The sequence below is a fragment of the Spermophilus citellus genome (assembly GCF_964194105.1).
Source record: "Spermophilus citellus genome assembly, chromosome: 9".
NCBI lineage: Eukaryota > Metazoa > Chordata > Mammalia > Rodentia > Sciuridae > Spermophilus > Spermophilus citellus.
This window is the reverse complement of record NC_138191.1, coordinates 75,900,662-75,913,833: the sequence shown is the minus strand read 5'-3', so window position 1 is coordinate 75,913,833 and position 13,172 is coordinate 75,900,662. Positions and strand designations below refer to the sequence as shown.

The 13,172-nt window shown below is 38.6% G+C and overlaps 1 protein-coding gene across 2 annotated transcripts in view; it reads left to right on the top strand.

Moving 5' to 3' along the window:
- Window positions 1-7,546: 7,546 nt before the first annotated feature.
- Window positions 7,547-13,172, top strand: part of ST6GALNAC3 (ST6 N-acetylgalactosaminide alpha-2,6-sialyltransferase 3) — a 519,983-nt gene continuing 514,357 nt past the window's right edge. For both annotated transcript variants that reach the window (XM_081305670.1, XM_081305671.1), the window contains exon 1: window positions 7,547-7,712. In XM_081305670.1, the coding sequence (XP_081161796.1) occupies window positions 7,695-7,712 (18 nt within the window). In that variant the 5' untranslated portion in view covers window positions 7,547-7,694. The remainder of the gene's footprint in view (window positions 7,713-13,172) is intronic.

The following is a 13,172-nucleotide window of genomic DNA, read 5'->3' as shown; positions in this document are numbered from 1 at the left end:
CTTCAGCACAACTCCAGGGGGCTGGCCTTGTTCAATTTGCCTTGAGGGAACTGGGGCTTGGGAAATGGGTACAAATGTTGATTCCCTGCCAAGGAGTAATTGCTATAATAAATAGTCCTATGAATGTAAGTCATTAATCCTGCATCTCTGATCCAGAATGGGGGTCTCATATTTTTAGCCAACAACCATAAAAATGTGTAGGTAATTTCTTAGTTTGCATGTAGGATAAAATTTCAGACCCTTCATAAATCTTGTCAGTTGCTTTGAGTATTTGCATTTTATTCAGACAAATACTTGAGCCAAGCTAGTACTTTCTCAAGGTAAACTATCCCCCCCCACCCCCCGCCACGGTATGTTTCTTGTTAACTTTCACCTGGAAAGGGTTAAAGTGGGTTGTAAAAGAAGAAAGAGGCAAAATGGAGTAACAGGAATACCAAAAGTAGTGGGGGAAAAACAGATCAAACAAAAGAGTCGAGGATAAAGCATTTTTATATATTTGAACAATTTTAAACTTTAGATTCATCCAATGGCTATGCTAATAGTGTACTTTTATTGAAAATACAAAGCAGTTACTTTATATAGAGAGAAGTGGGACATTATTTTTCATGTATTTTTAAATGGCAAATTTTTATTGCAAGTCAAGAATGAAGACAGATATGAATAAGTCTTTTAAAATATAAGCCTATAAGAGAAGAAGGAGGGGCTGGGGATGTGGCTCAAGAGGTAGCGCACTCGCCTGGCATGCATGGGGTGCTGGGTTCGATCCTCAGCATCACATAAAAATAAAATAAAGATGTTGTGTCCAACGAAAACTAAAAAAAATATATAAATATTAAAAAATTTTCTCTCTTTAAAAAAAGAGAAGAAGGAAATAGACATTTTTCTAATTTTCTGATCATGCAGTGCTTGTTCTAAATATTGCTCAACTCACCACTTGAAAGGAAAACTAATCTTAGAACATGCCATTATTTAGTATGTAACATCTTTCTATTTCTTAATTATAAAGGTGTCAGCAAAAATTGCAAACTCAGTTATTTAAATGTTTGTTGCTTTTGAAAAATCTAGATCTCTCCTGATATTAGACAAAATAGATTTATTTATAAGACTCTTCATTTTATTTTAATGAAAATAAAGTGGAGCAAACTGAAAAAAATCATAGAGTAAATCAGTGAATCATACTCAACTAGAATAAATATCGGATAAACATAATGCACTGTGACTGATTAAAAAATATAGTACAGTGATAAAAAAATGGTGGAAATAAGGCAGATAACTACTTAGAAGCAAAGTATCACTGATTTCTCAATCAACTGATAACACCCAAAGGGATAATTACAGGCCACTCTTGTCGTTAAACATGGACTGAAAAATCCATTTAAATCATGTAATCACCCCCCCGTTAATTAAAAAATAAAATACAAAGATGATCTGATACATTCCTTATAGAGAATTATTAGATAATCTGACAATATCATATGTGATGAGGAAATTAATAATAAACCAAAATTCTTTACTCAAAAGTTTTGAATGGCACCTAGAATGGTAAGACAATTTGGTTTTCAATTTTATAAATTTATGGTTGCTGACATCTTGTCACCTGACATTGTTAGTTATCTCTTCAGAGTTGAATGAATCAAATCAAATTAATCGGCATTTACTGAGAATATTAGGAAATGTATTTTCTTGCTGGGAGCACAGATAGGTGAAGAATGCAAAGGAAAAAAAGAGAATGAAGCTTGCAATCTATTTGACAAGTAAGGCCTAAAGTAAAAGCAAAATGAAGATGAAATAATAGGTCAAGTTAATATTAGAATGAATGCCAATAGATGATGTATGATTAATTGCCAGAATAATTTTGCAAAGATCAGTTATTGGAAACTAAGGAGGAGAAGCTATGCTAGAAGAGAGTGAATTAACAAGACGTCAAGAACCAAATAGGATTTGAGTTGGGCTTGAAGGATGGTGAAGTCTAGATGAATTAAGAGTGCAAAGGTAAAGCCAAGGGTTGGCAAATCTGCAGGGACCAGCAGATTGTTTGTGTACTCTGAAGAGCCAAGAATGGATTGTGTGTTTTTAAATGGCTAAGGGGGAAAAAATCAAAGAATGAAATATATATTTCAGTCTCCATAAATTAAGTTTTATTGGAACATAGCCATTGCCCATTTATTTATATCTGTGATGGCTTTCATACTCTAATGGCAGAGTTCAGTAATTGTTGTGACAGAGACCAAATGGCTCCCAAAGCCTAATATTTATATGTGATTTTTTACTGAAAAAGTTTTCTGACCCCTATGTATGAGAATAATGGGTCTTCATGGTGGGAAGCAGTGTTGCAGGACTATAAATATATCAAGCTTTGGTGACAAAGAGAAGCAATTGCAATTTCAATATAGGAGAAAGCTCATTCACAGTAACAGTTCTTGTGGTTAAGGGATTCTCTAAGAGTGTATTTAGGTGATGCCCCCTTGGAACTTTCTTCTTTGGATTACATGTTGTTGTTCTACCTTTCCTTCAGCAGCTCAGACATGTACAAAAAGTGAAGATTGGAAACAGTTCCCTAGAAGAGGTTGGTATTGACACAAAGTATTACCCAAAATCTTACCTCTTTCTGGAGGGTCTGTGAGGCCCAGATCACTCAAGCGGAAAAAATGTGTTTCAAGCAAACAGACTGCAGGGGGCTCCTGTTAGACCCCCTTCCTGTGAGTGTTTCCATCAGATCCACCATGGATGCATTTCAAATACCAAATTTCTACTCTATAATGTTTTTAGGGAAGCATGTAAGAGGAGGCATGACTCAGAGGAGAAATCTTAGATGAGTGTTGAGAAACACATGGGAAGAACCTCATAATAAAAAGAAAATAAACTCTGGGAAACGTGGTTGAGAAAATCAGACTCAATTAATAATGGAGCCTTCAATAGCCTTGGAGAAATCCAATACAAACCAAATTCAAACTACATGCCAGTGCTTCTGGCCATATTTATCTTCAATTTATTATGTTTAAAAAAGATTTTAGGGGGGATTCTTTAAGAAAAACAAATTTGGTTAAAAACTACATTTTTCTATGAAATGAAAATTAGGTAAAGAGCATTAATTTTAGACTTCTCTTTAAATGAGAAACAGATTTCTTATTTTTTCTTATTTGGTTCATTTAAAAACTTTGAGAAAAGATGAGAACTTACAATAGTAAAGACAGAACTAAGATGAAGTTAAGGGAGAATGTAATGGAATGGGAAAATATACAGTATTTAAAAATGCAATTTTAAGTCATGTATAACTTGTCTTGGAGTTCATCCCAGAGGAGTATCAATACAGACAGGGATAATGGTGAAATCTGAATTAGAACTGTGCAAGGTTTGAAATAGCAATAAGCTTAAGTCTTGGGAATGCAAACTGGATAACATTTTGGAATGAATGCTATCCAAAATGAGGGGAATGAAACTTAACCCCATACCATTCTTATTATATATACCTTAAAGGCACAACCACAGAGGCTTTTGGATACAGATGTAGATATAGACATACATAGGGTTATGGATAGACAGACACCTGCTTTAGGATATCAATTAGTTCCTAGGTCAAAGTTGTAATAGTGCAGCAGTTTCTAGGGGGAAAAAATCATTTCCTATTCTGGCTCAGAATATTTAAAAAATGACTTTCCCATAACATTTTCTAATGGATCTTCCAGTCACAGTCTCAGTCTTCTATGGAAGCATAATTTATGTAGTGGATGACAAGAAGAGTTTTATGATATCTGGAATTCATTTTAAATCTGTAGATGGGAAAAACTGAGATCCAATTAAAACCTTAATAAATGACTGTGTTGAATATAAATATATTAAATTAATATGTATGCAGGATGAAATTGAAAAAGTTATGGGAGTCTGCATTTTAATTCTATCAGGGAACTGTATGTTATAACTCTAAGAATTACTTGGTAATGGGGATGTTTACAATGAAACTAAAATGAATTTAAATAGCAAGATTTATCCCATGACTTGCCATAACTCATAAGGTCTCAGTCTTAAGGCAGGTTGAGATCTCACTGAGAAGAAGCCTCAAGGAGAGGGAAGATGTAGCAAATGAAAACAAGAACCTTTGAGGCTTACGTAGGGATAGGGCTAGTTTGCAAGATCTTGCCAGAAAGGGAAGCAAGGCCAGGCAGGCTACTATGTGGCAGACCCCATATAGTAGGTAAGATAAAGCAGGGACAGTCTTGGATGGGAAGAAAGTCTCATGGGCGGAAGGTGGTAACAGTTTGGTTGTGTGGAAACCTAGCTGGAATGTGCAGAGTTTTTGTTAAAGTGTTTCCCAGGGGCTAAGGGTTGAAAAATATAAGACAGTGTTTACATTCAGATAGAATGTAACTATCCTCCACAGACTACATACTAAACCTACCTTTTGTATCTGAGTATGTATCCTAGAAATGTTACATTCTTATGTAGGTGTTCTTATGACCAAACCTAAATCTGAATGGTTCTAAATGGTAGAGACTGCCCTTCTCACATACTGGCCAAGTGAGTATAGCAATGAAGAAGACAGATCCAAGCCGGGCGTGGTGGCACACACGCCTGTAATCCCAGTGGCTTGGGAGGCTAAGGCAGGAAGATTGTGAGTTCAAAGCCAGCTTCAGCGAATCAGCAAAGGCCTAAGCAACTCAGAGAGACTAGGTCTTTAAATAAAATATTTAAAAAGGCTGGGGATGTGGCTCACTGGTTAAGTGCCTCTGGGTTCAATCCTTGGTACCAAAAAAAAAAAAAAAAAAAAAAAAGATCCAAAAGTATGTGGGTTCAAGCCCCTGGTCCCCGACTTACCAGTTGAACATGACATCATCTACAAATGTTGGAGGGTCAGATGAGACATTGCATCTAACTCCAGAATGCTTTAATTTTCCTATCCTTATTTTTGGAACAATCTATTAGCTTTATATTTTACAATTTGAGGGTTGAAAATTTATTCTACACCTATGGGTTAGCCTAAGCTATTCCTGTAGTTTGGCTTGTTTTAAAACAAAAAATATCCTGAACACATGCTCCCACCTTCCCACTTTTATTCCCTGGTCGATTCAGAACCTGTTTTCATTCCTATCCAAAATATTTTTTGAATGGTCCATCTGAGACAGTGATTGTTAATACTATTTTATAAATTTTCTGGTCCAGATTTATTCTAGAATTTATAGTTTGTTTTTATATTTATTTTATGAATGTACCTTCATTCCTAACTATATTTGGGCATAAGTTCTGGATGTTAGTAAAAATTAGCATTTTGGGAAGTGTGGACATGGTTGGTAGGAGTTTGAGAAAGACTGTTAGAGTTAGTAAAGCCCTCATCACGGCATACCCAAGTCACAAGATGCTAAATGTTTGCCCCTTGTTATTCATCCTTCTGAGACACCAGGAAGGGATGGTAGTCATCATCCTATTCATCTTCTGCAATCTATCTTCAGTGGAAGGTTTTCTTCTTTAGATAATGAGCTACCATTTTTAAAAATTCTTGTAGTGGCAGGAATTAAATGAGTGCATTCACAAACATTATTTTATTTATTTTAATAGGGATATATACTATTACATAAGGTAAGGATAAAGAAAGGTTAAGACACTTGGTCAAGCTCACTAGAGTCTGATGTGCTGCTTCCCAGATGTGCAGGCTTTCTGGAGAAACCATGATGTGCCCTGCCCACCCTTGCTCCTCCTTTCTTAGAGCTTTGCTTCTCCTTTGGCTAAGGCTCTTACCATATTGTGTTCTCATGCATTTTTATCTTTCCCACTTAACTGTGAGCTCACAGTTAGGATAATATTAGAGAGCATGAAAGTCTTTCTCATATCCCTGACAGGTCTGATAGTGTCTTTTTTTTTTTCCTGATAGTGTCTTAATAAAGATTTTTCCTCCAGTTCATCATAGCTACAAAAAAAAGTTTATTCTTCTATTTACTAGTACCTCGAAAAGTTTGTTGAATTAATAAAGGAATGGATGAATGAATTAATAAAATAATTGAGTTTTCTGGCCTCTAAAGACCATGAGCTAAAGGATACACACAGTCCAAGAAGTTCTTGCTGAAAATACAACTGATCTCCAAGGAAGAGGGAGGGCCAGGAAGAAGGGTTGGCAGTGCAGAGTTTGGTTTCCCAGGGAGCAGGGAGTTTGACCAGCCTCCCTCTTTTCTGTGGTTCCTCCAGCTCTCTCAGGATTTTGAATGTTCTCATCAACAAACTACAAAGTCCCTTGGACACCTGGTTTCCACCTCTTGGTTTGTGAGCCAACCACTACCAGCCCTCAGTGCTTTTCCTAACTCTGTGTCAGCAAACTAATCAGGGTTTCTCCAAGGGAAACTTCTTTGGGGTAAATATTTTGAGCTACTTTTTAAAGATTTCTCTGACAAATCAAGTGGGGAATGTATGGATATTTGCAGAATTCTCTCTCTCTTCTGTATGTAGTGTTACTTTCTTTGTGGAAATGACTGCTTCTGTTTGTTGGCTCTGGCTTGGGAATCTGTTTTTCCTTTTTATTGTCAAAGAGCACCTAGAGAGAAGGAGTGGAGAGAGGGGACTGGGAACATTTTTTCCCTGACCACCTGACTCTCAGGTAAAGCTGCCATACTGTCTTTAGTTTTAGTTACAGTTCAACTTGGATGCTTGAAAAACGACCTTCTGGATTTCCAAGTCTATCAAGAAAGCTTATATCTAGTTTTGTTATGAAATTGTAACAAACTTCTTTAAAATTCTAAACCTGTAGAAGGGAAAAGTCCTGTGTATATACACATATACTCACTTCATATACATATACCATCAATATATATACACACACATATATAACACAAGATATATATGTGTATACATATATATATATACACACACACATACGTTGTTTCTACATAGTATTTTTTAAATAAAAACTTTTTCATAAACTTAAATCAGAAAGAGCAATGGCATGTGTGTTATGTATTGCACACGTAAGTATATGTGTGTATAAAATATGTTTTTACACACACACTCTACCACTGTATGGTTCATGACTTCTTTCACTGATAGATATTTGCGCTCCCTGATCAACAGAAAATGTTTTTACAAATAATTTTACGTAAGAAGATCACAAGAGTCTTGCAAAGTGAAGCCTCCGTTCTTTAACAGCCCAGGGAAAACTTGCCTTGCTACTTCGAAGAATCCTTTGATGCGCCCAAAGCCTTGCAGAAGGGCGATGCCAAACCCGTTTAACTTTTTCAAAAGTGTGAAATGTCTGTGAGGAGTTCTCTGATGTGTGAGGGGGGACCGAACCGGGAAGAAAAGGCCGCTTTCTCTTCCCAGCGGGACCCACATCCCTGCGTGCTTCAGAGAAGAATTTGCATACATTGATCCACACAGAACGTTTACGCGGGGGAAGAAAAAAAAAAGAAGAAGAAGAAGAAAAGAGGTAGCAGGCACCCAGGGCTGCGGCCGCCGGCGCCGGCGCCCGGGACGGCACGTGACCCGGGGGCGGGGCTGCGCGGGCCGCGGGCCAGTGGACGGGGCCGGGGGCGGGGCCGCGGCGCGGGGGGGCGGGGCCTGGGGCCGCGCAGCTCGCGCCGCGGTCCCCTTATTTGGATCTGCGGGAATGTGGGCTGGAGTGGTCCTGCCACGGTACCAGTCTCCAGCCCGCCGTTGGGACTGCCCCTGACCCAGGCGCGCCCGCTGCTCGGTGGCAGGAGGGCCGGCGGAGCGCCATGGCCTGCATCCTGAAGGTAACGACTCGGATCTGTGGCTCGGACGCGTGGTTGGCCAGCCCCTGGCTGCTAAGAGGCACCGAGTCAGCCGCGGTCCCACCGCATCCTCATCTCAGTTGTCTTTTCCTGGCGTTGATTTTCTTTTTGTTCCTTTGGCAAATGCATATGGAGGGAGATTCTGAAACATGCAGCTGGCACAGCTTCTTTCCCCACCATTCCTGCCTGCTCGCGCCTGCATTGAAGGAGCTGCAGACTGTTGGCTCCAGGGGAGAGCAGGGTTGTGTGCCGAATAAAGGGGATGGCAGAGAGAGGAAGGGGTGCTCCCGCGAATCCCCGCAGCTCTGTTGAGCCCGAGGCCTTTCAGGGGGCCACCGACCGAAGAGGAGTGCCTGGGCGTGGGTTGTTGCTAGTGAGGGGCATCGCGTTTAGAATGGGGGGGGGAGGGAGAGCAAGGGAGTATTTGATCATGTGAAGACAAAAACTTCTGGGTTTACAGGTAGTCTCTGAGGAATGAGTTTTCTGTGAAATCTGCTCTCCCTATGTGACATTAGCTCTACTTTGGAAAAGTTCATAGGAAGATATATTCATTGGAAGAGGACCTTGGGCTTCTGTAGGTTCATGAAGTTGAAGGGACGAAATGATTTTACAACCTATCAAAGTTCACCCAACCACCTCTTTTTGGTTGAGTTCCTTTCTCCAAGTCTAAGTTCTTCACCTGTACTGAGTATCTATCTGGGTTCACAGCCTTGTGGCTTCAGGTGATGTGGGGGCTCCCTTAAGAAGAACTTTCTCTCCATCCCCTGGAAGTGCCCCTCCCTTCCCCACTCCTTGCCCCATTTGTTGCTCACTGCTATTTCTACATATGCCTAACCTGACTGCATACTTGAAACATTCACAACGTGAAGGTTTCCTTGACCTTGACTGGAGAAATGTGAAAGCCTGTTTGTTCCCAGCTTGAGGAAGCTGTGTGTGAAAACCAAACCACACCAAAAGACAATTTTTTTTTTTTTTGGTTTTTGTTGTGTTGTTGTGAAATAGCTTTTTGTTTTGTTTTTCTGTAGGATGATTTGAATCACCTACTGCTGTTCTACCTGAATCATCTTCCAAACATGGCTTGGTGTTAATGATGCAATTAAGAAAGTAACCTAGTAGAGTTTGTGTCCCTTTCTTGGAAGTAAAGGAGATCAAACATTTCCTGTGACTTTTCTGAACTTCCTCTGTTTGTTTCAGAACATATTCTGGGACATAACAAATGGTAGTGAAATCATGAGGAAATAGTATGTGTGCATTATAATACGAATATGAGTGATTTCTACTACTTTTTTATGCTATTCACTGTGGAAGAAATTGAGGGACATAACATTTATTGCCCCTTTTGTATCTTGTGTGCCTAATTCTGTACGGTTTTTTTTTTTTTTTTTTTGAGCAGATTGCTGGGGATGGAACCCAGGGCCTCACACATGCTAGGCTAGGCATGTATTCTACCATCCAGCTACACTCCCAAATCTTTCCAAATATCTTTAATGCTTATCCCATGTTACATATGAGTATGATCTAACCTTTCACTTCTTGCACCTCATGTTGACCTATATTAGGGCATATCTGATTTTATTTATCTTTCTTGAAAACTAATCTGGGATGCCAATACTGCAAAGAGCAAAAACTTTGGATGCAGAAAGACATTAGTGTGCAACTTATATGACCCTGGACAAGTTACTGAAATGGCTGTGAATCTGTTTTCTCAACAGAAGATCAAACTACTAGCGCCTATTAGTGGGGATGAAATAAATTAGGATAGGAAAAGTACTTTGTAGCACAGGTATTTAATATTTGCCAGTTTTTCTTAATAATAATAACAACTGTAATAATAATAACAACTGTAATAATAATAATAATAACAACCATATCCTTGGAGTGTTTCATATAACTCTTTTATTCTTACATAGAAAGCCTGAAGAGGAATGTATCATTGTTTTCAACTCCATTTTATAAATCAGGGAGCTGAGGGTCCTAAGTTTAAGAGATGTGCCTAGGGTCACACAGGGTTAAAGACAGAGTGAACTTGGATTTAGACGCAGGAAAGTCTGCCAACTTTCCTTATACTTTAAAGCTGTTCCCTGTACTTTCCCAGATGACTTTCTAAGATGCCGTAATACCATTTAGTCCTTGCTGCCTTTCTGTTTGATGGACTAGATGGTCTGTGATGGGCCTTTACCCCTTGTTGTCTTTGAAGGCTACACACAGTAGAGTGGTGAGAACAAGTTTCCAGAGACCTGCGTTCGGGGCAAGCGTGGCTTCATGCTATGTTTGTAGACAGTCATTTTCAACTTGGAGCCTTCCGTTTCCCCGAGTTGTAGAATGTGTACAATTATAATAATTTCTAAAAAGGGTTGTAGTAAAATAAAATGTTTTTATTTTATTTTTTGCTATGAAACATTTTCTTCTATATTCTGGCCCTAGACAGATGTTGGTATCTGCAAGGGAGGGAGAGGAAAGACTCTCTTAGCTTCTTTGCCTGAGCCTGATAATCAAACTGACAAAACAGGAGAAAAACATACATTTTCATTTGATTTAATATTTTTATGTGTGCAGAGACGTCTTCACATGTATAAGAAATGAAGACCCAAAGAAAGTGATAGGCTGAGAGCTTATACACCATTTTAACAAAAACTAATGAACTGTGGAAATGTGAAGAGACAAAGGTAAAAGGGGGTTTGGGGCTAGAGGTGGTAAATTTTAAGAAAGAGATTGGGAAACTAATAGAAAATAAGTTTTTCTTATTGTAAGTTTGTTCAGATTTATCTTAGTGTTGACCTTCCACCTTTGATGATAAAAAAGTTCTTCTCTTCCTTATATAGGGAAAATACCTTTGTCATGGGAACTTATATGCCCTTCTTTTAGGTAGAGGGAGACATTAGAGGACTGTTCTTACATCTGCTTTTTCTCAGTTGCCTTCCGCTCAAAATAATCAGTATTCCAAAGCAGCATATATTGGAGTGGCATGTCCTAATTCCCTTCATATTACAAGATATATAAGCCATTGACCCCATTTTCAAGTGGCTTACCGTATAGTAAGGGAGATGGAAAAGCAAATGATTGCTTATGTTATAATGCGAAGAACAAAATAGCATCAGTTTCTGGAAGCATAATAGAAGATAGAGGAGGAGAGCAGCGAATGCTGTTAGTGGGTCGTCAAGACAGGCTTCATACTGATGATATTGGAGCTGAATAGGATTTATTGCAATGGAGGTTTTGTTTTAAAAATAACTTTAAAGGTGATGTCAATTTTATTTTGTGGGTGAAGATTTTAATTTTCTCAAAAAATTATCGGAGTAGATTTTACTGTTCACTTTTCCATATAAGAAAACCAAGATATAGAGATATCTATTGAAGTAATTTTGCCTATACAATGGTGACTCAAAAAATGCTTATCTTACCTGTAATCTCAGTGTGGCAGGAGGCTGAGGCAGGAAGATCGTGAGTTCAAAGCCAGCCTCAGCAAAAGCGAGGCACTAAACAACTCAGTGAGACTCTGTTTCTAAATAAAATACAAAATAAGACTGAGGATGTGGCTTAGTGGTCAAGTGCCCCTGAGTTCAATCCCCAGTACTCCCCCCACAAAAAAATGCTAATCTCTTACTAGCTGAGAGGAGAAGTTCATGTTTGGTGGCTAATGTTGCTCTTTTATGGAATGGAACTGTTCCTTCAAGGCATTGTGCACACCCAGGACCCATTCTGTCCATGCACAGGGCTTGTTCTCATAACATAGTGGTGGTCTCCTCAATTATTTAATTGTGGGGTCCAAATTCGCTCCACATCACATGGGCCTTCAAGCCAAAAATATGTGGGTTTTAATTATGTCTTCACCTCTTTTTACCACTTATTAATTATAGAACCAGAGCAGGGGTTTTTTGTTTGTTTTTTTATTTCATGCCTCAGCTTAATCGGGCTGACCATGGGTCATTAAAGGGGTTGAGAATAGGTTATTGTAGGAGTTAAGTGAGGTGATCAGTATATTCATTATCCTGAATACACAAAAACAAAACAACTCCAAATCTCAATAGGTTTATTTCATGCCATACTCTTCTGGTAACTCTGTCACAGAGTGAACAAGCAACACAAGGATTGGTCTCTTTAGACAAATTAGTCATTTGTCTTTCTTCTGTTATAAGTTGTAGATGTTTATAATTTTATGTGATTAAAACTGCGTATATTGTCTTTTATGTACATTTGGTCAGCAAGTACTTTTTGAGCACCGTATCTTATACAGTTTCTATATTTAACAAACATTTGATGAATTGTATTGAATTTTTATTTGCTACTGAAGTGGATATTGAGTGGATATGTGGGTACAAAGTACTTGTGAATTATTTCTGCCTTAAAGAAGATTATAGTTTTGCCAGGTTGATGAGGATTATGAAGATGAGGCAGTCAGAACATGGTACAGTTGGTGCATGACTGAGCTCCTGTTATCTTTTCTCTAGTCATGTGTCCTTGACTATTTATCGTGATTGATAGGAAATTGGATGAGTTGTGATCTCAAGTTATGAACTTAGTGTCTTCTCATTTACTTGTTTTCCTCTTGCCCCAGATCTAATCCTCCACCATATTGCATCAATTCTGACTCAGGAAAGTCTTTCAGATCTGCCCTTTACTCTGCATCTTTATTCCCTTTGCCTTGGTCTGTCTTTTGAAGTAGGCTCTTTTCTTGAGACTCTTCACGGTTCCGCCCATCTTCCTTATCACTTTCAGAGTATTGTGTAAAATGCAGTACCAACTAAGCATTTTTTTGTCTTAAATGCTGATTTTGCCTCCCCAACCCCTGAGTGATAAACTTGTTTAGCATCCTTCAAATTCTTTTAGAGTCTGTCCCCTGCCCATGTATCTGGCCTTACCACTTACTGATCCAGACACATATTTAAGTGTCTAGATGTATTTCTTCCCTTCACACAGCTCTTTGCTTTTGTAGTGTAGCATAGGAACTGGGAGCCTGGGCTCAGGATAGACCAGTGTGTTCTACCAATAAGCTCTCTAAGTCTCAACTTGGGAGCAAAACTGGTGGCTACAGGAAATAAGAGGTAATTTCTATAGAGGAGAACCTGATGTATATTAAGTCCTTGATAACTATGAGCTACTAGTTGATATTGTATATCTGTTTTCTTTGCAGAAAATTACCTCTGCTATCAGTTTCCACCACTGACAAACATTCAACTCATCTTTCAGCTCCTAGTTCAGTATTCCATATGCAGTCAAGCCTTCCCCTGATTAGCAGGCTTCCTCTGTGCTCCTGTGGTGTTAGCTCTTATCTGTGAGGCAGTGGATATTATCTGTACTGTCCATGAACTGTTTGCATATTCAAACTCTTTTGATTGTAAACACATAGGGGTAGGTAGGAGACTTCTTTAGGTCAATCAGACTCATTGGGAAAACAAATAATTCAACTAGTAATTAAAAGTATACAAACTACTGGTACACCAG